General features: G+C 40.3%; 1 protein-coding gene across 2 annotated transcripts in view; it reads left to right on the top strand.

The window, feature by feature from the left end:
- The window catches only part of LOC137324491 (echinoderm microtubule-associated protein-like 4), a 350,494-nt gene that overhangs the window by 76,751 nt on the left and 247,060 nt on the right, over nucleotides 1-26,683 (top strand). Inside the window, exon 1 of one of the 2 annotated variants that reach the window (XM_067988815.1) lies at nucleotides 10,205-10,385. The exons of the other annotated variant lie outside the window; for it this stretch is intronic. Within the exon in view, the coding sequence (XP_067844916.1) occupies nucleotides 10,349-10,385 (37 nt within the window). The 5' untranslated portion in view covers nucleotides 10,205-10,348. Of the gene's footprint in view, nucleotides 1-10,204; nucleotides 10,386-26,683 lie in introns of those variants that run through there. 2 annotated transcript variants of the gene reach the window in all.

The raw sequence follows: 26,683 nt of genomic DNA, 5'->3' as shown, positions 1-26,683 counted from the left end.
GTCTTTAGTGCCTAATAAATAGAGGCCCCAGACTAAGTCTCACAGTTATTTGTGGTGTTGGATTACAATAAAACATATTGCCATTCATTGTCTTGAAATTACAATGATGCATCTTAAATGATTATTGTAAACAATTTTACAACACCAAGTTATAGTCCAGCAATTTTATTTTAAATTCACAAGCTTTCGGAGGCTTCCTCCTTCCTCAGGTAAATGTTCAGGAGCTCCTCGAAGCCTATGCATTTATACATATAGAACAATACATGGTGTTTACAGACTGCCCCTGCAACTGCCCGTTGCCAAGGCAATCACCGTGTTCAGACAGAGAGGTGTCACCTGCAGAACCCCCGAATACACATTCAACAAAAAAACAAACAGGAAAAAAAACAGAGAGAGGCAGAAACATCCGGAAGGCAGAGAAAGCCAGCAAATGACCCATTATATTAAAAACAGATAACATTTGTTCGCTGGTGGGGTAACGTGTAGCGTGACATGAACCCAAGATCCCAGTTGAGGCCGTCCTCATGGGTGCGGAACTTGGCTATCAATTTCTGCTCGACGATTTTGCGTTATCGTGTGTCTCGAAGGCCGCCTTGGAGTACGCTTACCCGAAGGTCGGTGGATGAATGTCCATGACTGCTGAAGTGTTCCCCGACTGGGAGGGAACCCTCCTGTTTGTTGCGCGGTGTCCGTTCATCCGTTGTCGCAGCGTCTGCATGGTCTCGCCAATGTACCATGCTTTGGGGCATCCTTTCCTGCAACGTATGAGGTAGACAACGTTGGCCGAGTCACAGGAGTATGAACCATGCACCTGGTGGGTGGTGTCCTCACCTTTAAACAGCCACCCAACCTCAAACAGACCATCGTTCGCAGCAAATTACCTAGCTTTCAAGAGAACAGCGTCCACGACACCACACAACCCTGCCACGGTAACCTCTGCAAGACATGCCAGATCATCGACACAGATACCACCATCACACGAGAGGACACCACCCACCAGGTGCATGGTTCATACTCCTGTGACTCGGCCAACGTTGTCTACCTCATACGTTGCAGGAAAGGATGCCCCAAAGCATGGTACATTGGCGAGACCATGCAGACGCTGCGACAACGGATGAACGGACACCGCGCAACAATCGCCAAACAGGAGGGTTCCCTCCCAGTCGGGGAACACTTCAGCAGTCATGGACATTCATCCACCGACCTTCGGGTAAGCGTACTCCAAGGCGGCCTTCGAGACACACGACAACGCAAAATCGTCGAGCAGAAATTGATAGCCCAGTTCCGCACCCATGAGGACGGCCTCAACCGTGATCTTGGGTTCATGTCACGCTACACGTTACCCCACCAGCGAACAAATGTTATCTGTTTTTAATATAATGGGTCATTTGCTGGCTTTCTCTGCCTTCCGGATGTTTCTGCCTCTCTCTGTTTTTTTTTCCTGTTTGTTTTTTTGTTGAATGTGTCTTCGGGGGTTCTGCAGGTGACACCTCTCTGTCTGAACACGGTGATTGCCTTGGCAACGGGCAGTTGCAGGGGCAGTCTGTAAACACCATGTATTGTTCGATATGTATAAATGCGTAGGCTTCGAGGAGCTCCTGAACATTTACCTGAGGAAGGAGGAAGCCTCCGAAAGCTTGTGAATTTAAAATAAAATTGCTGGACTATAACTTGGTGTTGTAAAATTGTTTACAATTGTCAACCCCAGTCCATCACCGGCATCTCCACATCTTAAATGATTAAGTAGATGTTTTTATCAAGCAGTAATAAAGTTAAACATACACAGCAGAAGACAGAATCTTGAGCCAACGACAACTCCAGATGAAGTTGCAGTGCCTTGTGCAAATATACAATTTCCTGTTACAGGAGATAACATTACAGCCTGACACACTGTAGTTCTGTGTATCAGTTCAAAACAGGATTCCATGTGACAGGTTTGGCAAAACCTTTTTTACAATCTGCCATATAAAAATGAAATTATTTTTGGTGCCAGTGGTAGAAAAATATTAACTCCTTTGAATGCTGTATTTTTTATAGCTTGTAGGACAAATCCAATCCGGCCAATTACTGCCCCATCAGCCTACTCTCAATCATCAGCAAAGACACCTTCCATCAAGCGGCACTTACTCACCAATAACCTGCTCACTGATATTCGGTTTGGGTTCCGCCAGGACCACTTGGCTCCAGACCTCATTACAGCCTTGGTCCAAACGTGGACAAAAGAGCTGAGTTCCAGAGGTGAGATGAGAGTGACTGCCCTTGACATCAAGGCAGCATTTGACCGAGTGTGGCACCAAGGAGCCCTAGTAAAATTGAAGTCCATGGGAATCAGGGGGAAAAGTCTCCAATGGCTGGAATCATACCTAGCACAAAGGAAGATGGTAGTGGTTGTTGGAGGCCAATCATCTCAGCCCCAGGACATTGCTGCAGGATTTCCTCAGGGCAGTGTCCTTGGCCCAACCATCTTCAGCTGCTTATCAATGACCTTTCCTCCATCATAAGGTCAGAAATGAGGATGTTCGCTGATGATTGCACAGTATTCAGTTCCATTTGCAACCACTCAGATAATGAAGCAGTCCATGCCTGCATGCAGCAAGACCTGGACAACATCCAGGCTTGGGCTGATAAGTGGCAAGTAACATTTGTGCCAGGCAATGACCATCTCCAACAAGAGAGAGTCTAACCACCTCCCCATGACATTCAACGGCATTATCGTGGCCGAATCCCCCACCATCAACATCCTGGGGGTCACCATTAACCAGAAACTTAACTGGACCAGCTACATAAATACTGTGGCTACGAGAGCAGGTCAGAGGCTGGGTATTCTGCGATGAGTGACTCACCTCCTGAATCCCCAAAGCCTTTCCACCATCTACAAGGCACAAGTCAGGAGTGTGATGGAATACTCTCCACTTGCCTGGATGAGTGCAGCTCCAACAACACTCAAGAAGCTTTACACCATCTAGGACAAAGCAGCCCGCTTGATTGGTACCCCATCCACCACCCTAAACATTCACTCCCTTCACCACCGGTGCACCGTGGCTGCAGTGTGTAACATCTACAAGATGCACTGCAGCAACTCGCCACGGCTTCTTCGATAGCATCTCCCAAATCCGCGACCTCTACCACCTAGAAGGACAAGGGCAGCAGGCACATGGGAACAACACCACCTGCACATTCCCCTCCAAGTCACACACCATCCCGACTTGGAAATATATTGCCGTTCCTTCATCATTGCCTGGTCAAAATCTTGGAACTCCCTACCGAACAGCACTGTGGGAGACCCTTCACCATATGGACTGTGAAGATTCAAGGCGGCGGCTCACTGCCACCTTCTCAAGGGCAATAAATGCTAGCCTTGCCAACGACGCCCACATCCCATGAACGAATTAAAAAATAAACACACTGATTCTATGTTGTTATATCTCACTAACTGAAATAGATGGGGCATTTGGTGCTAAAGCTACCTTTTATAGTCAGTTTTGTCATTGGATATTTAAGTGGTATGAAGTAGAATTGAAGCTTACAGTTCTCATAGCATTACAATGGGCTTAAAGTATTTAAAACAGAGGTAGCATATCAAAAAAGAATAAACTACTTGAAGATGTAATTGTCAGCATAGTTGTAGCATTTAACTGTCCCTTTTATTAAAAAAAATCAACTTGTTTTTCCGCAACCTTCAACTTGTTAAGTTTATAGTTGGGTTTGAGGTAGGGTTGCCTTTTCTTTACATGCTGATTCTAGAACCACTTGCTTTCCTTCACTGTTTTTCCTTCACTTGGTCGTTTAAATTCATCTGTTGGTAAATGTGACGCATCCAACAGCAAGTCCTTAAGAACTTCTCAATCATTTTTTCTGCACGTTCTTTAATGGAAATATGTGCAACATTTTTTGGGGAAACTCAACTGTCTCCAATTGAATGTGCAAATTTTTCTCTAGAGGTGATCAGTAATTTTTAGTGATCAGTTAATTTTTTCTTGATTTTACTTGACTAAGGTAAAGTTAGTGTAATCTGAATAAAACATCGCTGAAGTAGCCTGGATTTATTTATTAATCCCTAAAATCCCATTAACTGTAGTTTTACAATGAGCTATAGTCCTGCTCTTTTCAGGCATCTGTCAAACCCCGCCCCCGTGTCTGTACTTGGAAATTCAAGGGATTGATTCCTCTAGATTCAAAATTTTGAGTTAAATTTTCAACTTGTTACCCAAGCATGAAACTGGCATTGTGGATTGTCTGCCTATTATAGAAACTGCTTGATTTTCATTTCCATTCAAATCAATCAACGGTAATAAAAATCGGGCAGTTACAATAACGAGTGGCTGATTAGCCATGCCAGTTTTATGCCTGAACGGTAAGTTGAAAATCTAAGCTTTTCAAAATTTGTAGCATTAATGGATAGTAATTCTTAAGTTTTAAATACTGTTAAAATGTTTTTTTTCTCATAGACTTGTCCAATGTGACACAGTTGAGACATCCTAAATGATTTGCTTACAGTTTATTTCTAGGAGTGGAGACTTGTTAAGTTTATAGTTGGGTTTGAGGTAGGGTTGCCTTTTCTTTACATGACTTCACATGAATCCAGGTCCCTGAAAGTGAAGTTTTACTATAATATCCAACCAGCCCCAGTTTCTTATGATATTAATTATTTTAAAGCAGTATTCCTTAAAAGAAATACAAAACAAATTTGTTATACAGCAATCAGTCGTCACAAGAAAATAATTTATGTATTTATTTAATTCCTGGCTAATTTATACAGCAATATTGGCCTTGAACTTTTTTTTAAAAGGAAGGAAACTTTATTGAATCTGAAAATATGAAATAAGTCAAAAGTATTGAGTGCAATTATATAAGAGTGGTAGTGTACTTCACTTAATCTGCGTCTAGTTAATGACAACTTTTCTTTCTTACTGTCTTCTTTTGAAACCAAAGCATTCTTGTCATTTATGGATATGTTTCATGTTCAAATACTGCTGACTTGGTACTGAGAAGTATGCTTTCCTGTGTTCAACGTACCTTCTGTACAAAAGTCCTGAGCAAAAAATTGAGTATGTATTGAACAATGAATGGTTTGCTGGAAGGAGGTGCAACATAGCATCTCTTTCTCTTTCTTCATCTCCCATTTTCTTTCTCTTCCTCTCTCCCTTTCCCATTTTTCTCTCCTTCTCCCCCTCCCACTCTTATTCCCCCACATCTTTTTCTCAGCTGCTTCTTATTGCCTCTATTTTACATGGTTAACAACAGAGAGTCTTTGACTCATAAACCTGATTGGTGTCTCCACTCTGGCTAATATCCTCTGACATTTTCTGCTGCAGTGGGCAATAGTGCTAAAAGTTTTTGTTTGTGGTGGGATCCGTAGTGTTGGTCCCTGTTTCACCCCAAACTAGGCTCTGTACCAGTTAATTGTTTTCGGGTTAAGTGTGCATGATGGGCCCTCACTGGTTATGGTGGCATATTCAAGCTGAATTGGATGAATCAGAAATGATTTAACAAACCTACAAATAGGTAAATTATCTTATTTTATGGCAAGTCCATTCCAGAATCCTCATTAGTTTAGAAGGTAAAACTATAATGTGTGTGAGCTTATTTCCAAATGATGTGTCTTCATGATAATGATTCAAATTGTCTTACTTTAACATTTTTGAATTTTACCTCTAAATTATGCTGCTACTTCCTTTTCCCATCTGCCTTAGTCAAAACATGAAGAATGGAACATTCTACAATTTTCAGATTTCTTGAACCAAAAAAAATTCTAATGTGACAACTATCCTAATTAAACCCCTCAATCACACAATTTGTCATGGTTTATTTAGAAGTGGAAACAGAACATGCTGGACATACACAGCAGCTCGACCAACACCCAAAAAGAGAAAAGCCAAGTTAATTGCCTAGGTATAGAGCCTTTGCCATTCCAAGAATACCGTTAGTTTCCCCTAAAGACAGCCCAGGTGGATTTTTTTCAGCTGTCTTCACTGTATTTCAGAATGTCGTTCTTTCTCACCCCCCGCCCCCCCCCAAAAAAAAACTACCCTTTAATCAAGAGCTGCTCTTCAGACATATTAAGAAACCATGAAGTTTCTCATCCTAATCATTTTTCCACATGTGTATCTATCATAAAAGCTTCTCACTTATATTTTCTAGAGCTGGCTTGACCAGTTCAGAATTTTGAAGTGACATAAATTATGTTCTATTCTTTTGACATGCACAGAATTATATCTTAAGGAATTTTGTTTGGATTGCCTTACATGTATATACAGACTAGAACAGATTCCTATTATATGCATGTCTAAAGTTTATAAGGTGCCTAATTTAGCTTGCCTACTCCACCTAGTCCAAAGTATTTTAATGGCTATAACTGAAGCCAATCAACATATAATCACAACACTGTTAAAGGTGTTAACTCCTCCTTGCCAGAGCCATCGAAGATGAGGCCAGGCACAGATGTGTTAACTATTGCAATATCTAATTTAATAAAATAATATCATTATAAGGTTGAGCATTGAGGATTTTGTATGCACTGAGATAGGGATTCCTTAGCAACTGAGTATGAATCATTTTAGGCATAAAAACATTTGAAACATATTGCAGTATCTCGGGTAGAGCTAAATAGTCTTGATGACAGTATAGCAAAATTATGTTCAATGTCATGAGTTAGAGTATAGCTTAGCAAAGTTAGGTTTATAGCTTGTATTTGACTTTGCAGTCCCGTCTATTAAACTTCCTCTTGGAGCTTGTAATGAGTCACCACCTGTGGCTGTTGTCTTTGCTCTTCAGTGATCACCAACTTGTCTTAACTTAGTTGACGTTAAAATTATGCATTTCCCTGTATTGCTATACTGTGCATATGTCTTGATGTACTCAGAGACACGAGAAACTAAATACAGTAGTGATACAGAAGTAAACTTGTGAAATGTAAACACTTAGGGATACAATTTCCATGGGGGTTCTTCCTATCGCCCACCGTAGCTTCAGCAGAAACCCTGGAGAAATGCGAAAACCTCCGGGGTTAGGGTGGGAGATCTGTGGAAATTCTACCCCTTGATCTCTCTTAACCTTCCAACTTTCAATCACTACACATCCTCAGCTTAGAAGCCCTGGGGTAGAAATAGGTTATGACTCGTTTTCAGGCATATAACCAACAGCACACAGACAGCACCTGCCATCACCATGAGGCCCAAGGCTAATTCGAAATTGGGCCTCGGGCCTCATTTCAATAATTTAGCCCATTGCCAGCACATCATTTTTGAGCCACTTGCCTCGAAGGCAGCGGCCCTCGGATCAATTCTGGAGGAGGGGTAGAACAGTCAGGCGGGGGGGGAGCCGATCGCTGGCTGGCAGCGGCCCTTGAGTTGTGGAGCCGGAAGGGGTACCCCTGCTCCTCCTGGCTCCACATAAAACTTAAATAAAATGAACGTACCTTTTTGAATGCAAATAATATTATGAACTTAAAATCCCCATAGCAAATATAAAAATATAAACCCTACAGCAAATATAAAAATTCTTTTCCTGTTATATTATCTGTTGTATATTTTTACGGAACATAATACTACATTCAGTTAGCTCCAGCATATGGGTGTGCCCTCTTTACACTATCCAAATCTCAAGATGTCTTTTGTAAGTTGTCTTCATGTCATTTACTTTGTGATTGTTCACTTCGGTGGATTGTTTTGCCACAGAACTCTGTTTACTCTGTCTCTCATCAGTTTTGGCTCACGTGTCTGGAAGGGAATGCTGCCTGAAGTGTCTACACAGCCCATCCATGAGAGCTTGTGGTTGTGTGTGAACAAAGTAGCTCTTCAAAAGAGCTGGAGTTTCCGTATGAAACTTGGCAAATTCAAAGCAGTTATTGGCTGTGTTACTGTGGACCAATTAATCTTTGGTTTCCTGTGCAGAAACTTTGAGGAAAATTGAAGGAAAGACATAAAACTCTTAATGTAGCCACATAGCACCCAGTACACAGTGAGGCACTGTGAAGTGAGGACTTCTTAAAACTTTTTACTATATGTTGTGCAGCTTGCCATTTGGGACATTTTTGTGTAAGTGTTGGAAAGTTCAGGCTGTATCCTATGGCGATGTGTCTTTTTGATGTCTTACACAGCTCTGCAGGCTGACATGTATTAGGCAATGTGATGACATCCGTCTACAATGACATGTCAGTCAGCTTCCAATCTCCTCATTTACTTGCTAGAATTAGCGAAGTAGTGGCCTTAAACACCTTTAAATCCTGGTATGCTTATAAAGTAACTATCATAACATTGCCTTTGTTCCTTAAAGAAGGCTATTTTCTATTTTTAAATAACAAGCTATTTTTTGAAGCGTAGGATACAATGTACAAAAAATTGATCACAATAATCAGTCATGTTGGACAGAGATAAAATTGTGTTCAAAATTGGGAGGCCTGTAATGGAACTACATTCAGCAGCTTGGGCAGGTTTAGGAGCCTAAACTAGAAGTAATAAGCTTTGAAGCTGGTGAGGCAAGAAGACTCTGCATGAATGTATGCTATCCAAACTGAGTATTGTAGAAGCCATTAAAATGTGATTTGCTATTTTATACCAAACTTGGTTAGAAATAGTATGTATGTAGTTGGTGTTCTTAAGCACAGCATGAGATGCCATGATGAAATCAGATGGGCCACGCAAGATTCCGGCTTGCTGCTGGTTCCCGTTACCGTGACATGAAGATGATGACTGTATCGCGTGATGCAGGAGGTTTTTGCGGATTAACAATCAGTTGGCCTGTTGGTTGAGTGACATATGAATGTAAACAACACCAGGTAAAACTACAAGCATCAAAAGTCAATTATTTATCCCGAATTAGACATTAAATTCAATTTTTTCAGATGTGTGCAGAGTTATAGAAATAAACCAATTATAGGGCGATGTTCTTCAATATTATTATTATGTGAACAAAAGTGTGTAGAGAAGCTTTTCAGATTGTCATTTATAAAAATGTGAAATACATTTCCAATCCATGAATTTTACATAATTGAGTCGAGAGGTGGGAATTGTCACCTAGTCAAGAATCTGTATTTCAGGTCAACAGTGATAACTTCCAAGTCTCTCCATGTATATTCTGTTCTGTAACTCCAAAGAATATTATTAACCTGCCAGCATTGTAAGGGGGAATAACTGTAAACATTTCCACTCCGAGGTATAACACCAGGTAATTGGAACCATTTGAAAATTAAAATATACTGCAGGAATGGTGTTGTACACAATGGAATGGCTGCATGGAGAATCTTTTAGTGTAAATATTTATAAACTTAAAGGACAGTACAGTCAGATTGTAATAGAGTTTTAGAATATTGAACACTCCCACATCTGGCATAGCACGTGGCTTGGGTATAAACTGGGATGCCAGGATTTTTAACTGTTTAGGGATCACATTCTACGATTCCATCTTTCTGTGAAAACTGTGAGTTCCTTAACACACTATTTTCATTACTAACCATTTCTGTGGGCAGTGTCAATAACCTATCCATCCGCACAGCAGAAGGAGTGTTTATATAGGTAGTTATCTTAAGGGAATGGAATTTGGAAAGAGGCGAGAAAAGTTGCTGAAAATGATGACCGTGTTTCTACAAGAAAAGGAACTGCCTTATTTCTTTCGACAAAGCTTCTGATTATTACAGCAGGATAGAAATTAAAGCTACAAGTTTTAGTTTGCTAACCACCATAGTTTATTTAAACAAACTTTGCTCGAGATTATGAATGAAATGTGATCCCCCAAATTCAAAATTTGCTATTCATTTTAAGAATAGTACACTTTTCTCTAACTTTTTTAATCAAAAGATTTGTTACAAGTAAACTTTGATTTTGTTTTTGCCCCTCTCTCGAATTTTGCTTTGTGCTTTATGAACTAGCTCCTGACCCAGTGCAGATGGCTGCAGTACATTGTGCCTGATAGACTGCTACCACTGTATATTACAGTATACAAATATTCATTTACTGTAAGTGGTTGTGGTACTGCCACCTCTTGCCAGCAGTGGCCTTTAGTATAAATCAATCTGATTGGCTCTTGCTCTGACAAAGGATAAGTCTATCTGTAGTTTTGAATACAGGAAACTTTGTTTGCCAAAGTCCTAATTACATGACGTAGCCCGGTCAGGTTTCAACTGCCACACCTCTGTTGGCCTACTTTTCACTCATTCATTTTAACCTTTGTTCCTTTTCTGTACAAATCGTTCCTGTTGCTCTACTGTTAAATGTTTCAGGGCGACTCCACCTTGTAATTGCTGTACAGTGAACTGGAGTTGAATAAACATATGCAGCTGTTGTGACGTCCAGAAGTTTCATTGGATTTTTTTTCTGTGAATTTAGAGTTTTTTTTAAAAAAAGCTGATTCAATGGCAACACAGCTAGACTTTCTCTCCAGCAATTGTGGTAAGGATATGTTTTATTTTTCAACTGTGTGTCATGGTTGTGTCTGGGTGGGGGTGGGGGGAGGAAGAAGAGAGTTTTCTTCTCTCAAAACTAGATGAAATTCGATAAAGAGGAAGATTGGTTCATATATATTGGTTAATTTCTGTAATCCAGGAACCTGCCATGCATGTTATTTTCCAAGTAAATTTGTCTGTGACAAACTTAGTCAAATTAGTCAACCTAACCTCAGCTAAAGCCTGCTTGAAATGTTAGGCATTCCACTAAAGTGCATGTTTCCAATTAAAAAGTCAAATACTATAGACAACTAGAAATGTATTTATTTCACCTACTTGCTATTTTTTTCTAAGTGTAGCAGTGAGCCTGAAGCCCAGTTTACTGCAGTTTTGTTCGAAAGTAACAAAACAATTTGTTTGTACTTACCCGGATACTCATAGCAGTTAGTGAGAGGATTATTGTGAAACACAAACTTTAGCTGTTGATGTAGTGGGAAAGGCCCTAGTCTTAAATAGCAATTCGGTTATCAAAGCTAAACATTTAATAGCAGCAGAAATTTTAACTGACAAAAAGTAGACAGCAGTTTAAATCTAGTGTACAAAAGTCTTTGAATTTATTATAGTACAACTTGAACTCTACTCCCTCTACCTGAACTAGTCCCAGGTAGGAGCTATCCAGGATTAGGAAATCACTATTGGATTTCATAGATAGCGAGTTTCTTTTTATTAAAAAATGCATTTTTTAGGCAATTGTCAAAATTTCGCAGGTCGTTAAAATAATGTAGAGTTTCTCGTATGCTCAGGGAAATCCGAGCTCCAATTTTTCTTCAAATTCAAAATATAACTTAAGACCTCCTGCTTTTCCGAGGTTGCTTCCTCCTTTTCATCTCTTTTCTACACCGCATGGGACGGGGAGATTTTAAACTCCATGAATCGGCTGCGATTGCAACATATTTTCAGTTTCCAAAAATAAAACACGGATAGGAGACACATAACTTGCATCGGCTACTTGTCACATTTGATGACGCCTTTTATGTACCCCATAGAAATTTCTGTGCAAGCATGATTGAGGCTTTGTTGAAAAGACTTGAAAACTGAGCCGGAGATATAAAGTGAAACTTATCAAAAATAATTTTTCAAGAACAGTAAAGCATAATGTACAAACTTCAAATGAGAGTTGTGACCTCCCAAACACATTTGGAAGGAAGACTGAGAGAATAATAACTATTTATTGGTGAATTACTTTAAGTGGTGAAGCATTGAAGAGAAGCTTGAAAGGTGCAGTTTCATTATAAGAAGAGATTAGATTACTATGTCCAAGCATAGCTGTGTCCTAGGGAGGTCAGAGCATTTTATGTGGTTTCTCTTTTAGTGAGGGAGTTGTGTCAGACAGAGACAGCTGCTATCCAAAAGGTTGTCTTAATTTCACTATATAGCTATTTTTAATGTTTTTCTTACACTTTTCAGTTCAAGATATTATGCATCAAAGCACCTGTTGATGCATTGAATTTTGCATTGCTGGATCGGCAATAACATCAGCTTATTTTATATGAATTAATTACAAGAAAACCTTCCGCCTTCTATATTGTTAGAGAGGCAGTGATCTTAGAGATGGAGTGGTCTTGCTATAGGGATGATGTTGGCTGACCCTGTTGTTTAGAATATTCAACTTTTAGCCTTCATGTAAAAATGTTTGAAAAGGGAAGATCTAAGGAGACAATGAAGTGTGACATAATGCAGTTTGTACTGGAGAGATGGAAAAATAAATGGGGAGTTGATGTTTATCTTCCTGTTCAGATTAGATAAAAGACACAGTAAAATTAGATTGCAGTGTTAGGAAAATAATTTCAATAATTGGGGAAAACTGTTTATTAGCTAAAGCAAGTAATCTTGGTACAAATAGAAAGAAAAAACAACTGCAAATGCTAGAAATCTGAAATAGAAACAGAAGTGTCAGTTAATTGTAAAGAGGAAAGACATTAACATTCAGGCATGGACCCCTTAGGCTTTGAAAAGGATACAGAGGAGGGCCAAAAATTAATTTCCAGTTTAACACATCTTCGTTCCCCAGATAAGCTCAAAGAGCTGGGTCTGTATACCTTAGAACAGTGCAGACTCTGCGATTTGATCGAGGTTTATAAAATAATGGAGACAACATTGTGTTTAAGTGGACCAATTATATAGGTTAGGGAGGAGTAGAGGTCATGCTTAAAAATTATTTAAGGGCAGATATAGATTGGATGTTAGGCGGTTCTTCTTCTCCCAGAGCATAGTGGACCTGTGCAACAGGTTGGAGTGAACTTTGATTTACTGTATTCCTTCAAGAGAGAGCTGGACCTGTTTCTGGCTGGGGCGGAGATTACTTCGTACAAGAGGTAGGTGCCCTGTAATATAAATCAGGGTCAGTGTGAGCATCTGGACTAGTTTTTATTGCCTAAAGTGGTTTGAGAAGAATGTTTCAGATTTTTTTCCCCCCCGAATTGGCCTGGGTTTTTATCTGGTTTTTCACCTCTCCCAGGAGATTTCTTGGCTCCAGGTGGATAGGGAGTGTCTGTAGCATGATGCATAAGACATTACGAATGTATGGGACAGGCTAGTTGGTCCAGTCAGTCTTTCCCTGTCCGTCATTTTAGTATGTAAGAAGTTCATAATGAAATGTCACACATAACAAACATAAAAATCTCCCCATAGAATCAGCTATTACTTCAGGGTATTTTTTTTTGATTATATCCCTGTTAAGTACCTTAGGACATTTTTCTACGTTAAAGGTACTGTTGTACTTTCTCATTGTTCTGGGCGTGGAAGGAAGGCCTGTATTGGTCTGGTGAGCAAGATGTTATCAATAAAATACTCTCTGTTCCTCAACACAACTCCCTTCCGTAGATTTCTGCCACCCTTCTTATTGGGGAAGTTTCCAGAATTTGTGTTTAAATAGAATGGAAAAATTCCCAATGAATAAATTGATCCAAATTTCCCGACAAAAGGCTGAATTTCAAGTCTTAATAACAATTCCCACTCTCCCTAATTCTCCAGCAGTGAGAATGTACCCCCATCCATAATTTAAAAAGGGAAGGATATTGTGCAAGTAGTAGTTTTGGGCAGTAATATTGTTATGCTTATCATACTTCTATTTCTTAATTCTGATTATTGAACAAAAACACCTAGTTAAATGTTTTCCCTACACAAACATTTTTAAAGTAGCTGTCAAGCTATAAAATAAGCAAACTTAATATTTCAGGAAAACAACATTATGAAAGTAAATCTGGCCACTTTTTTTTGGAGAGCCTCAGAAAAACATTGTGGTTATGAGAAAATGACCCTGATTGTGAAGTACATTTCTCTGTTCCTCAACTCTTGACAGACAAACCTTTGACACACACTTTCTTTATCAAAGAATATACTTTTCATTCTAGCAGTTAAGTTTTGCAATAATAAGCCTGCAAAAGCCTTTGCCCAAACATTTAGAATTTTACTACAATTAAAGAAAATCATCGTCATCAATTTCCTGAAGTAATTATATTTACAATAAAGAAGGAAAGAACTTGCATTTATACAGCACCTTTCATGTCCTCTGGATGTTCAAAGTATTCCAAAGCCAGTGAATTTATATTTGAAGTTTAGTAACTGCAGCCAAAACTGCTCACAGCAAGGTCTCACAAACAGCAAATGAATAATCACTAATGGTAATGTTGGTTGAGGGATGAAAGTTGGCCCGAATACTGGGAGAGCTCCTTGCTTTCTTTCTTCATAGAATCATAGAAAATAGGAGTAAGAGTAGGCCATTGGGCCCTTTGGGCCTGCTCTGCCATTCAAAATGATCATGGCTGATCCTGCTTTTTCCCCATATCCCTTGATCCCTTTAGCATTAAGAAATATATCTATCTCCTTCTTGAATATATCTAATGACTTGGCCTCCACTGCTTTCTGTGGTAGAGAATTCCACAGGTTCACCACCCTCTGAGTGAAGAAATTTCTCCTCATCTCAGTTCTAAATGGCATACCCCGTATCCTGAGACTGTGACCCCTGGTTATGGATTCCCCATCCATCGGGAACATCCTCCCTCCTCCCTAGTCTGTCTACTCCTGTTAGAATTTTATATGTTTCGATGAGATCACCTCTCATTCTTCTAAACTCTAGTGAATATAGGCCTAGTCGACCCAATCTCTCTTCATACGTCAGTCCTGCCATCCCAGGAATCAGTCTGGTAAACCTTCGTTGCACTCCCTCCGTGGCAAGGATATCCTTTCTCAGATGAGGAGACCAAAACTGCACACACTACTCCAGATGTGGTCTCACCAAAGCCCTGTACAACTGCAATAAGACATCCCTGTTCCTGTACTCAAATCCTCTTGCAATGAAGGCCAACATACCATTCGCCTTCCTAACTGCTTGCTGCACCTGAATGCTCACTTTCAGCGACTGGTGTACAAGGACACCCAGGTCTTGTTGCACCTCCCCTTTTCCCAATCTATCACCATTCAGATAATCAGTCTTTCTGTTTTTACAACCAAAATGGATAACCTCACATTTATTCACGTTATACTGCATCTGCCATGTTCTTGCCCACTCACCCAACTTGTCTAAATCACATTGGAGCCTCTTTGCATCCTCCTCACAGCTCACATTCCACCCCAGCTTTATGTCATCTGCAAACTTGGAAATGTTACATTTAGTTCCCTCATCCAAATCATTGATATATATTGTGAATAGCTGGGGCCCAAGCACTGATCCCTGCGGTACCCCACTAGTCACTGCCTGCCACCCGGAAAAAGACCCGTTTATTCCTACTCTCTGTTTCCTGTCTGTCAACCAATTCTTAATCCATGCCAGTATATTCCCCCCGATCCCATGTGCTTTAATTTTGCACACTAACCTTTTGTGTGGGACTTTATCAAAAGCCTTCTGAAAATCCAAGTACACCACATCCACTGGTTCTCCCCTATCTATTCTACTAGTTACCTCCTCAAAAAACTCCAGTAGATTTGTTAAGCATGATTTCCCTTTCGTGAACCCATGCTGACTTTGTCCAATCCTGTTAATGCCTTCCAAGTGTTCTGTTATCACATCCTTTATAATAGACTCTAGCATTTTCCCCACTACTAATGTTAGGCTAACTGGTCTGTAATTCCCTGTTTTTTCTCTCCCTCCTTTTTTAAAAAGTGGGGTTACATTTGCCACCCTCCAATCTGTAGGAACTGTTCCAGAGTCTATAGAATTTTGGAAGATGACCATTAATTTCCCTAGCACTTTTTTTTAACTAATACTGATTTCTTTCAGTTCCTCCCTCTCACTAGTAGCCATGATGTGGAGATGCCGGTGATGGACTGGGGTGGACAAATGTAAGGAATCTTGCAACACCAGTTTATAGTCCAACAGTTTTATTTGAAAATCACAAGCTTTCGGAGATTATCTCCTTCGTCAGGTGAGTGAGTGAAACCTTTCACTCACTCACCTGACAAAGGAGATAATCTCTGAAAGCTTGTGATTTTCAAATAAAGCTGTTGGACTATAAACTGGTGTTGTAAGATTCCTTACATTTGTCCCTCTCACTAGACCCTTGGTTCCCTAACATTTCTGGCAGGTTATTTGTGTCCTCCTTTGTGAAGACAGAACCAAAGTATGTGTTAATTGTTCTGCCATTTCTTTGTTCCCCATTATAATTTCCCCCATTTCTGACTGTGAGGGACCTACATTTGTCTTCACTAATCTTTTTCTCTTGACATATTTATAGAAGCTTTTACAGTCAGTTTTTATGTTCCCTGCTAGTTTACTCTCATACTCTATTTTCCCCCTCTTAATCGATCTCTTTGTTCTTCTTTGCTGAATTCTAAACTGCTCCCAATCCTCAGGATATGCTCAAATCCTGGACTGCAGCTTGAACCCCTAACCACCTGACTCGTGAGTGTGATATCAACTGAGCCAAGTTGACCCCAGTCCCTGAGTACGATAAGCTAATATAAGCTGAAAAGCTGAGAAAGTGGGGTGTACAAAGCAAGGCCATTTATTTATAACTAAAATATGTAAAGTAGCAATCAACAACTTCTACAGAGCAATTGAGACATAACTAGCAAAGTTCAAGAGTCTGATCACATCACCAACCCATGTGTAAAAGGAAACTAACACCCTGTAAAATAAGTAGAATATCATTGTCGCTCAATTAAAAGATTCACTACACACTCTCAGCAATTTAATTAAATGTAAGAAATAAGTATTCCAATCAGCAAATTCTGTACACTTATTCCTGAACAAATTATGATGATTTCAGGATTCTTTTACATTTAGCTAAAGGAAATGTCCTAAAGTAATTGCATTTCAACATACTGGAGGTAGAAAGAAGCTTCACATCCATATGCAGTGAGCTGGGATGGAATGAGGAAGCACTCTTTCACTGTAGTAGAAATCTGGAACACTCTTCCCCCAAAAGGCTGTCGATGCTAGGACAATTGGAACTTTCAAGACTGAGATAGTTAGATTTTTTGTTCGGTAAGGGTATCCAGGGATATGGAGCAATATCGGGTAAATGGAGTTGAGGTGCAAATCAGCCATGATCTAAATGAATGGTGGAGCAGGCTCGAGAGGCTGAATGGCCTACTCATGTTCCTATGAAGTGCTGCTGCAAACGAACCCAACGTGAACACACATCTTGTTTGCTACTTGCAAGTACCAAAAGCTGCAAGTAGCAAACATTGAGTATTGGCTGCACTGCTTTTGAATCGCCACTATGCTTGTTGCGGGGTATTTAAATTAATAATTGAGGACATTTTAGAATAAGTTTGCAACTGTGAGATCGGTGCGCGAAATGGCAAAAATTACAGCGTACATTGTTGATCTTGCTATAGTGGTAAATTGTCGTCATAACGTCAACATATCTGGTTTCAGCTGGAAAGCACCACTAACTGCAATTATTAACTTCATTGAACACTTGTTTAAAGGAAGACAATGTTCTATATACTGTACTGCAACTGTAGGAGTTGCTTGTATGTCAATTGTAGATTACAGTCTGCTGGACATGTAGAATACACTAATAAATTTTGTTACGAGATGTGCGGTTAAACTATAAATATTGTGTGATACTTCAAATTGCATGAAGCAATTGACAAAAAGGGATAAAGAGACATGAGAATGTTTAGACAATTTCTGTGTAAATCCTGTGTTCCGGCAGTAGTCCAGGAATCTAGTTTCTTTGTTTAAACTGTTGCATCATATAGATAGATTGAGACTGATCGTGCTACGGTGTTTACAATTTAAAAGGAGGCTTTTGCAGCTACGTCTGTGTGGTGTGATAGTAAAACAGCAGAGGGTGCTGCACTATCTCAGTCCTGAATTATCTCTGAAAAAACAATTCTATTTTTGTATTTTAAATTGGTGAATAAATTGATTGGCTTCTTTTACTTTGGTCCTAGGTTCAGAGCAGAACTCATAGTTGTATGTTTGATGTGAAAGTGTGTATAAATGTGCATTTTCATATATGTGTGTAATGTACCTGCTGTACATATGTGCCTATATATTCCCTGACCATCACTGGAACAGTTGAAGTACTGTGTTCTTGCCGATTGACTCTTGGAACTTTTGAAGGACAGTGATACGCAGCTGGAAATCATTCCTCTGTGCCCCAAGTAATATAAGCCAAAGCAGCCATTTTAAACTCTCTTGCCTGCCTGAATAGGGTTTCCCTGTGCCTGATTCCCCAGTCAAAATAAAAGTTTGTGGGCCTCACCTTTTATCTCTTTCCCCCCCCCCCCCCCACTCCCCTTCACAACCGAGATTGAAATTTGGCCCTGACCTGCTGACACCTCAACCCACTGAGATTGAAATCAGGCCCCGGGCATTACCTTCTGCCCCGTGAATTAATTTATTAATTCACTTGTGCTTACAGCTATACGAATTTATTGATCCAGTGATGGCCCACCCTCTCTTTATTAATTCACTGGTTTCTACTTGACAGTGCTGCATTGTTCATCAGTATCCTTTTGTTGTCAGCAAATCGTGATTCCTATGGTTTCTGTGGGTTCAGCTTTGCTACGGTCATTGTGTGATGTACTAAAAAATTATAATGCATTTTCTACTAATTTAAGTTCGCTAGTTTATTTTTTTTTAATCTTCAGTTTTGAGAAATGATTTATAACTGAGAAATGATTCGGAAATTCTGCATGTTGGGTTGTGTTACTGAACTATAAAGCAGATGTGGAACGGGGCGTTCTAGCAAATCAGTTGAGCTGCATTTGGATTCTCAAACTTCATTCCATAAGTGGATTTATTTTATTGTTAAAACCTGTTCAGTTTTGAGATTCCTGATGATTATTTGTGAAACATTTTCCAGATGAAGAATAAGGATATTTGAATGCCGATTGTTATTGTAACTGTTCACGAGTCCGTAATGTGCAAAGTCTTAATTGTCAAAGGTAGAATGAAATATTATTAATCAAAGGAACTATTAATCTCACAGAAGAAGCATTTGCTGTTCAAGGAAGAAGTCTGGTTAGTAGTTATACTAGTGTATATATACTGAGTATAGGCTGGACATATTGTTGAATTGGGTCTCCAGTTTCATTCGTAGTATATAGGTGCTTGTAGAATTGGAGACTTGGGATTCTTTATTAGTCAGCAATGTTGTAACAGATCTTATTTAGCGTACTGGTACAAAAATGCATTATCAAAAATTGTAGTTAAGCCAATACACTTTTTATATAATACTCTTAATTCATGACCTCAAATTACTCCCACAAATGGACAGAACTGTAACTACTTGTACTTCATCTTTAATATTCCAATCAGTTGTAAATTTGAAGTTGCTTTGCTCAAAAAAAATTGAATTATCCAATCGTTTGAATTGAGCAATATTAATGAAATGGCACAGCAAAACACTTCAGGAACATTAAAATCAATTTAATATATCAAAAGCACATGTTGAAATGCATATGACCCTGTTCGTCACCAGGATTGCATGCTTTTACCTCAGCATCTTTGGCTGCCACCGTCCTTACCTTAGCCCCTCTGCTGCTGAAACCATTATATATGTTTTTGTCATTTCCAAACTCGATGGCCTAGAAATTTGCACCCTGCGCACCTGTTTCTGGATGCACTCTAATTTCTAAGCCGATTACTCCAATCCTCCTCCCTCCCGCCCCCCCCCCCCCACACCACCACCCACTGCGGTCGTAAACTCTTAACTTGTCAAACTCCACCGCTCGTGACCAGTCCAGCACTACTCGTTCATCCATTGGTCCCGTCCTTGCCGACGCTCTGTTCAGTGTGTCTAAAATACTTGTCCTTGTCCAGCAATCTCTCCAGATTTGCCCCATTCTATTACTGTAAGCTCATCTAACTCTATAACCCTTCCTGAACACTCTACTCTTCCGATTCTGGCCTTCTATTCATCCTTCCCTCCCTTCATCCCACCATTCGTAGTAGAGCCTTCAATTGCATTGGTTCCGCTCTTTGGAGCTCACTCCTCAAACCTCTTCACCTCTCTACCCACCGTTAAAAATGTTCTTGAAACCAATCCATTTGGCCAAGCTTCCCACCCCATTTCCTAATGCCTTTCTTTGCTCAGCATTCATTCCTAATTATCAGCTATGCAGGGATGTTTTTATTCATTTAAAGGCACCATATAAATTTGAGTTATTGATTGAAGCTTGAGCACTGTACAAGCTACACAGCACAAAGTTCAGTCATTCCTCTAAATATTCAGTGATTGTGGTTTGCTTCCTGCCAACAGCAAATTCATCCATTATGTCAAACCATGCTGAAAATACACTGCTGAGCATTTTTCCCACCTCAGTATTTTTTGTTGATGAAGGCTAGCATTCTGCTTGGGTGCATCTTGTCAGAAATGGTGGTTTCATCAGCATTAAAGTTATCTTCGGGCTTATAACAAGATAAAAGTTACTCAGTTATCAATCTTTGGAAACGTCAATTGCCCTTGTATGGACCTGGACTTGATTGCACAATGGCTTTTGAAGTAGCTGATCCACGAAGTAGGAACAATGTTAGTTTCAAATTATTTGGTGAATTAATTTGCTTTTTCCAGTAAGATGAGGCCAGACAGTCCAGGAAGGTTAACCACTACGGCCTGCTTGAACCAGATTGAATTTGAATTAAGATATTTGAATTAAGCAAAACATTTTCAATAGGAAGTGGTTTTTTTGTATGATTTCAATTCAAGTTATGTGCTGCTTTTTGGGCCGGGATACTGTTGATTGCCGTTCGGTCGCCTTTTTGATGGCATTATTCATGCTGGAGCTCTTATCAGAGAGAACCAAGGGAAGGTTGCCATTTTCCTCTCCCAATGGAAGAGAAAGGCTGGCTTGATGTGTGACTCTGGCGAGGCGATCCAAATCATGGAGCATCTTGTGAACCATGTCTTGCTAAGTTGCTTCCCTGGAATAATAGCTTATATTCACTCTATATCCCCAGAGGCCATGGAATGGATGATTAACTTGGATATTGACATTTAATGTTCCTTTTCAAGCTGTCATACAAAAGAAGAATTCAAGTTATCAGTTAATTTGAATTAAGCAGTTTGAATTTTTTAAAAATTCGTCCATGGGATGTGGGCGTCGCTGGCAAGGCCGGCATTTATTGCCCATCCCTAATTGCCCTTGAGAAGGTGGTGGTGAGCCGCCTCCTTGAACCGCTGCAGCCCGTGTAGTGACTGTTCTCCCACAGTGCTGTTAGGAAGGGAGTTCCAGGATTTTGACCCAGCGACGATGAAGGAACGGCGATATATTTCCAAGTCGGGATGGTGTGTGACTTGGAGGGGAACGTGCAGGTGGTGTTGTTCCCATGTGCCTGCTGCTCTTGTCCTTCTAGGTGGTAGAGGTCGCGGGTTTGGGAGGTGCTGTTGAAGAAGCCTTGGCGAGTTGCTGCAGTGCATCCTGTGGATGGTACACACTGCAGCCACTGTGCGCCAGTGGTGAAGGGAGTGAATGTTTTGGGTGATGGATGGGGTGCCAATCAAGTGGGCTGCTTTGTCCTGGATGGTATCGAGTTTCTTGAATGTTGTTGGAGCTGCACTCATCCAAGCAAGTGGAGAGTATTCCATCACACTCCTGACTTGTGCCTTGTAGATGGTGGAAAGGCTTTGGGGAGTCAGGAGGTGATTCACTCACCGCAGAATACCCAGCCTCTGACCTGCTCTCGTAGCCACAGTATTTATATGGCTGGTCCAGTTAAGTTTCTGGTCAATGGTGACCCCCAGGATGTTGATGGTGGGGGATTCGGCAATGGTAATGACGTTGAATGTCAAGGGGAGGAGGTTAGACTCTCTCTCGTTGGAGATGGTCATTGCCTGGCACTTATCTGGCACGAATGTTACTTGCCACTTATGAGCCCAAGCCTGGATGTTGTCCAGGTCTTGCTGCACGCGGGCTCGGACTGCTTCATTATTTGAGGGGTTGCGAATGGAACTGAACACTGTGCAATCATGAGCGAACATCCCCATTTCTGGCCTTATGATGGAGGGAAGGTCACTGATGAAGCAGCTGAAGATAGTTGGGCCTAGGACACTGCCCTGAGGGACTCCTGCAGCAATGCTCAGGGGCTGAGATGATTGGCCTCCAACAACCACTACCATCTTCCTTTGTGCTCGGTTTGACTCCAGCCACTGGAGAGTTTTCCCCCTGATTCCCATTGACTTCAATTTTACTAGGGCTTCTTGGTGCCACACTCGGTCAAATGCTGCCTTGATGTCAAGGGCAGTCGCTCTCACCTCACCTCTGGAATTCAGCTCTTTTGTCCATGTATGGACCAAGGCTGCAATGAGGTCTGGAGCCGAGTGGTCCTGGCGGAACCCAAACTGAGCATCGGTGAGCAGGTTATTGATGAGTAAGTGCCGCTTGATAGCACTGTCGACGACACCTTCATCACTTTGCTGATGATTGAGAGTAGACTGATGGGGCGGTAATTGGCCGGATTGGATTTGTCCTGTTTTTTGTGGACGGCATACCTGGGCAATTTTCCACATTGTCGGGTAGATGCCAGTGTGTACCTGTACTGGAACAGCTTGGCTAGAGGCGCAGCTAGTTCTGGAGCACAGGTCTTCAGCACTACAGCCAGGATGTTGTCTGGGCCCGTAGCCTTTGCTGTATCCAGTGCACTCAGCCGTTTCTTGATATCACGTGGAGTGAATCGAATTGGCCGAAGACTGGCTTCTGTGATGGTGGGGATATCGGGAGGAGGCCGAGATGGATCATCCACTCGGCACTTCTGGCTGAAGATGGTTGCAAACACTTCAGCCTTGTCTTTTGCACTCACGTGCTGGACTCCGCCATCATTGAGGATGGGGATGTTTGCAGAGCCTCCTCCTCCCGTTAGTTGTTTCATTGTCCACCACCATTCACGACTGGATGTGGCAGGACTGCAGAGCTTTGATCTGATTCGTTGGTTGTGGAATCGCTTAGCTCTGTCTATAGCATGTTGCTTCCGCTGTTTAGCATGCATGTAGTCCTGAGTTGTTGCTTCACCAGGTTGGCACCTCATTTTTAGGTACGCCTGGTGCTGCTCCTGGCATGCTCCTCTACACTCCTCATTGAACCAGGGTTGATCCCCTGGCTTGTTGGTAATGGTAGAGTGAGGAATATGCCAGGCCATGAGGTTACAGATTGTGCTGGAATACAATTCTGCTGCTGCTGATGGCCCACAGCGCCTCATGGATGCCCAGTTTTGAGCTGCTCGATCTGTTCTGAATCTATCCCATTTAGCACGGTGGTAGTGCCACACAACACGTTGGATGGTGTCCTCCGTGCGAAGACGGGACTTCATCTCCACGAGGACTGTGCGGTGGTCACTGCTACCAATACTATCCCAATTTTGGCAGAAGTCCCCAGATGTTAGTGAGGAGGACTTTGCAGGGTCGACTGGGCTTGGTTTGCCGTTGTCGTGTCCGGTGCCTAGTGGTCCGATGCCGGGTGGTCCGTCCGGTTTTATTCTTATTGTGACTTTTCGTAGCGAGATTTTACAACTGAGTGGCTTGCTAGGCCATTTCAGAGGGCAATTAAGAATCAACCACATTGCTGTGGGTCTGGAGTCACATATCGGCCAGACCGGGTAAGGACGGCAGGTTTCCTTCCCTAAAGGACATTAGTGAACCAGATGGGTTTTGAATTAAAATGAGTCGACTGTCTGTCGCTCAAAATGTGGACAAAACCCTTATTTCGAAGAACAAAATCTATAACCTGATCGCACTATTATGCTTTACTGAAATGCTCGCGAAGAATACGAGTGCAAGTGGACTTGCATGAAAATGTCACACAATTTTAAAACCCCAGTGATCAAGGGGAAGAAAAATGTGATTCTATCTGTTACACTTGTAAATATTGAACAAATTAAGTTTTCATTATACCAATGCTATGTCAGCCTTATTGCATATTAAATTTGTTTTTGAGTTGGTCAAGCACATGTTTGTACCGAGAAATGAAGGCCCTATGTATTTTGCTTATCTGTGCCTCAGCATAGCCATGGATTTAAACTACCTTTAAACTAATGTAAAACCAGGCTGGAATAACGTGAGGTTCAGTTCACCAGCTCAGGATATGCAGCTGTTATCCATGGTGGAAATTCTCATCAGCCTGCGACCCCTGCTTCTCAGCTCTCAATGAAGCATAACTGAAATTGGGAACTCATGCGGGGAAATAGTGGACAAAAGTCCATATCCTGTCATTCAGAGGTACAGTCCTATTGCACTAAATTCTTAAAGTAAGCTGCTTTTCAAATGCCTTTTATTACTTTCGGTTGCAACGCACTCAATAGTAGTCCAAGCTGCCATTGGCCCGTCTGTCCTTTTTGTCTCATTTCACTCTGTGACTCAGTTTACTCCAGAAGCCTTAAGAAACTATTCTTCATGTAAAGGGTAGAAAGCTGGGAGTTACAAATTACTTTGTGTAAAAGCCACTTACAAGATATTTTCTGCGCACTAATTCAAGATGATTGGAGCAGTGAATTTCTGATTTTTTTTTTTCAACTTCTGGGTGAGAGTATTTCATAAGAAATTCTATAATGTTTATTCTTAAACAATAGAACATGCTGCAAGAACCTGTTCTGACTTATTTATAACAAAACAAGGTAAGAAAAGAATGTGAGAAACACCCATTAGTTTATGGCAAAACACCAAGCAGCTTTGAAGATTACGCGATTGGAATTACTAAAGGTAATTGGAAGATAAAAATTTACCTTGATCTTAGATATTTGGTTTCAGTATAATCATTTAATGATTGCAGTGTACACCTTTTGTGCAGGAAATGTAAATGTTTTCACTGCATATTAAGGTGAAATGGATGGCAACAAATACACTGTGCTGTACTATATTAGGAAAGTAATTATTCAACAAGTCTGCCATTTCCTTGTTTTCATTTGCAATATTACCTGATTCTGTTTTTAAAGGGCCCACATTACCCTTGACCACTTTTTTTTTTCTTCTAATATAATTGTAAAAACCTTTTGTGTTAATCTTGATGTACCTCGCAAGTTTCTTTTCGTAGTCCCTTTTTGCAGCTCTTTTTTTGTCTTGCTTTGCTGTCCTTTATAACTCTCCCAGTCCTCTGGATCTACACTATTCTTCGCACTTCTGAATGCTGTTTTATTTGGTAAGTAAAATCCAATCAGCTAATTTGCTGCATTGAGACTTTCTTGATGGCACAACATAATCCACATGTTTATGCGGAAAGTTTGAGGCCCGTCAAGTGTTATTTCAAGGGATTTCCAGTCAGTCTTGTAGTGTGGATTATATTTTTTTCCATTTCACTGTAAAGTTTGCATTATTGATAGAAGATTTAACAAGGGCAACCAAATTCTGATCAGCTTTAATATCTGTTGTTTTATCTGTGTATGTGTGATATAAAATCTCCTTTTAAGACCCTCCTTTTAAAATGCACCTCTTTGACCAAGCCCCTCTAATATCTCCTCCTTTGGCTTCAGTGTCCATTTTTGTCTGATTGCTCTTTTGTGAAAAGCCTTCAGACATTTTTCCTACATTTAAAGGTGTTTTTCAAATACAAATTCTTTGTGTGTGTGTTTATACATACATTATATATACATAAATAAAATCATATAAATGATATATATCTTTTTCATATATTGAATGCCGATGATAAATAAGCAAAATGGCAGAAAAAATTGTTACACTTTATCTTGGTTCTTTTTTTTTAAGGAGCGGGCACTGTGTGTGCATCTGATTAAGAGTTGCAAGGCTTGTCGCCGTATGGTTCTTGCAATGTGAATTTAAGAGGCCGTTGTTTTTACTTGTGAGCATTCACCAATACTTGACATTAAGTTGACCAATTTAAAGGTTTTTTCCCCACATTTACAGCTTTACAATACTTGCATTCTGCCTTCAGGATGGAACAATAAGAACTATTAAGTACAAAAAAATTGTACTATTTAAGTTTCCAAATACATGATCTATCACAAAGGTTGTGGTGGACTTGTGGTCATTGGCATGTCAGATATTGTTATGAAGATAATGTGTTTACTTAAGTACTTTTTGATTTGCAAGCCTATAACTTCTGACCACAGTACAGCTTTGAGGAAAATACATGTATTTTTACCAGCTGAACTTTAGTTTTCAATCTCAGTAAATCTGTAAAATATAGTTATTCAATAGCTTTTGAACACTTGTAAGAATTAGGAAAAAAATCCCTTCAGAAGAAAATACTGCATATAAAATATGGCAACTGTGAACCTATTCTTTATCTAGTTTGAATTGCTGGGTAGGCTTTAATTGTCTATACTGAGACTTGACCTTTTTGTACTTTACTGGTTTGAAAACTTTGCCTCTGTACTTTTACAATTATTTGCATAGAATTATAGGATACACATGTTGAGTTCCTTTTTAGCTCAAGATGGTGAAAAAATGTAAAACAACCAGATTTAGGGTAAATAAATATATCAGGTCACACTCATCTGGTGCATGTTACTTCATAATTCAACAAAGGACAATTACAAAAGTATCTCATGTTGGATTAGAAGTTGTGTATTTATTTTATTAAGTGTCCTCAGGGGCTTTCTCCTACAGTGAAGATTCTTCTAATGGTGGGAATTTGGTCTATTTATAGCCAAAAGATCTTGTAATATTTTTCACCAATTTTCTCCCTTTTCCTTCTAGAGATGTTGACTCCCTGTTGAATTATAGTTCCATGGGCAGAGATCATCCTCTGGTACTTTGTTTAAATAGCTGTTATTCCTCTATGAAGCTACGGCGAGTTTGGAAGGCAATTTGACATGAAGCAGCATAACAGTTGAGATATTGCCTGATGTCCACACATGGCCACTTCTGGCAAAGATCATTGGATAACATTTTAAAAATGCTG

The sequence above is a fragment of the Heptranchias perlo genome, chromosome 8, assembly GCF_035084215.1.
Source record: "Heptranchias perlo isolate sHepPer1 chromosome 8, sHepPer1.hap1, whole genome shotgun sequence".
NCBI lineage: Eukaryota > Metazoa > Chordata > Chondrichthyes > Hexanchiformes > Hexanchidae > Heptranchias > Heptranchias perlo.
This window is presented reverse-complemented; position numbering and strand designations above follow the sequence as displayed.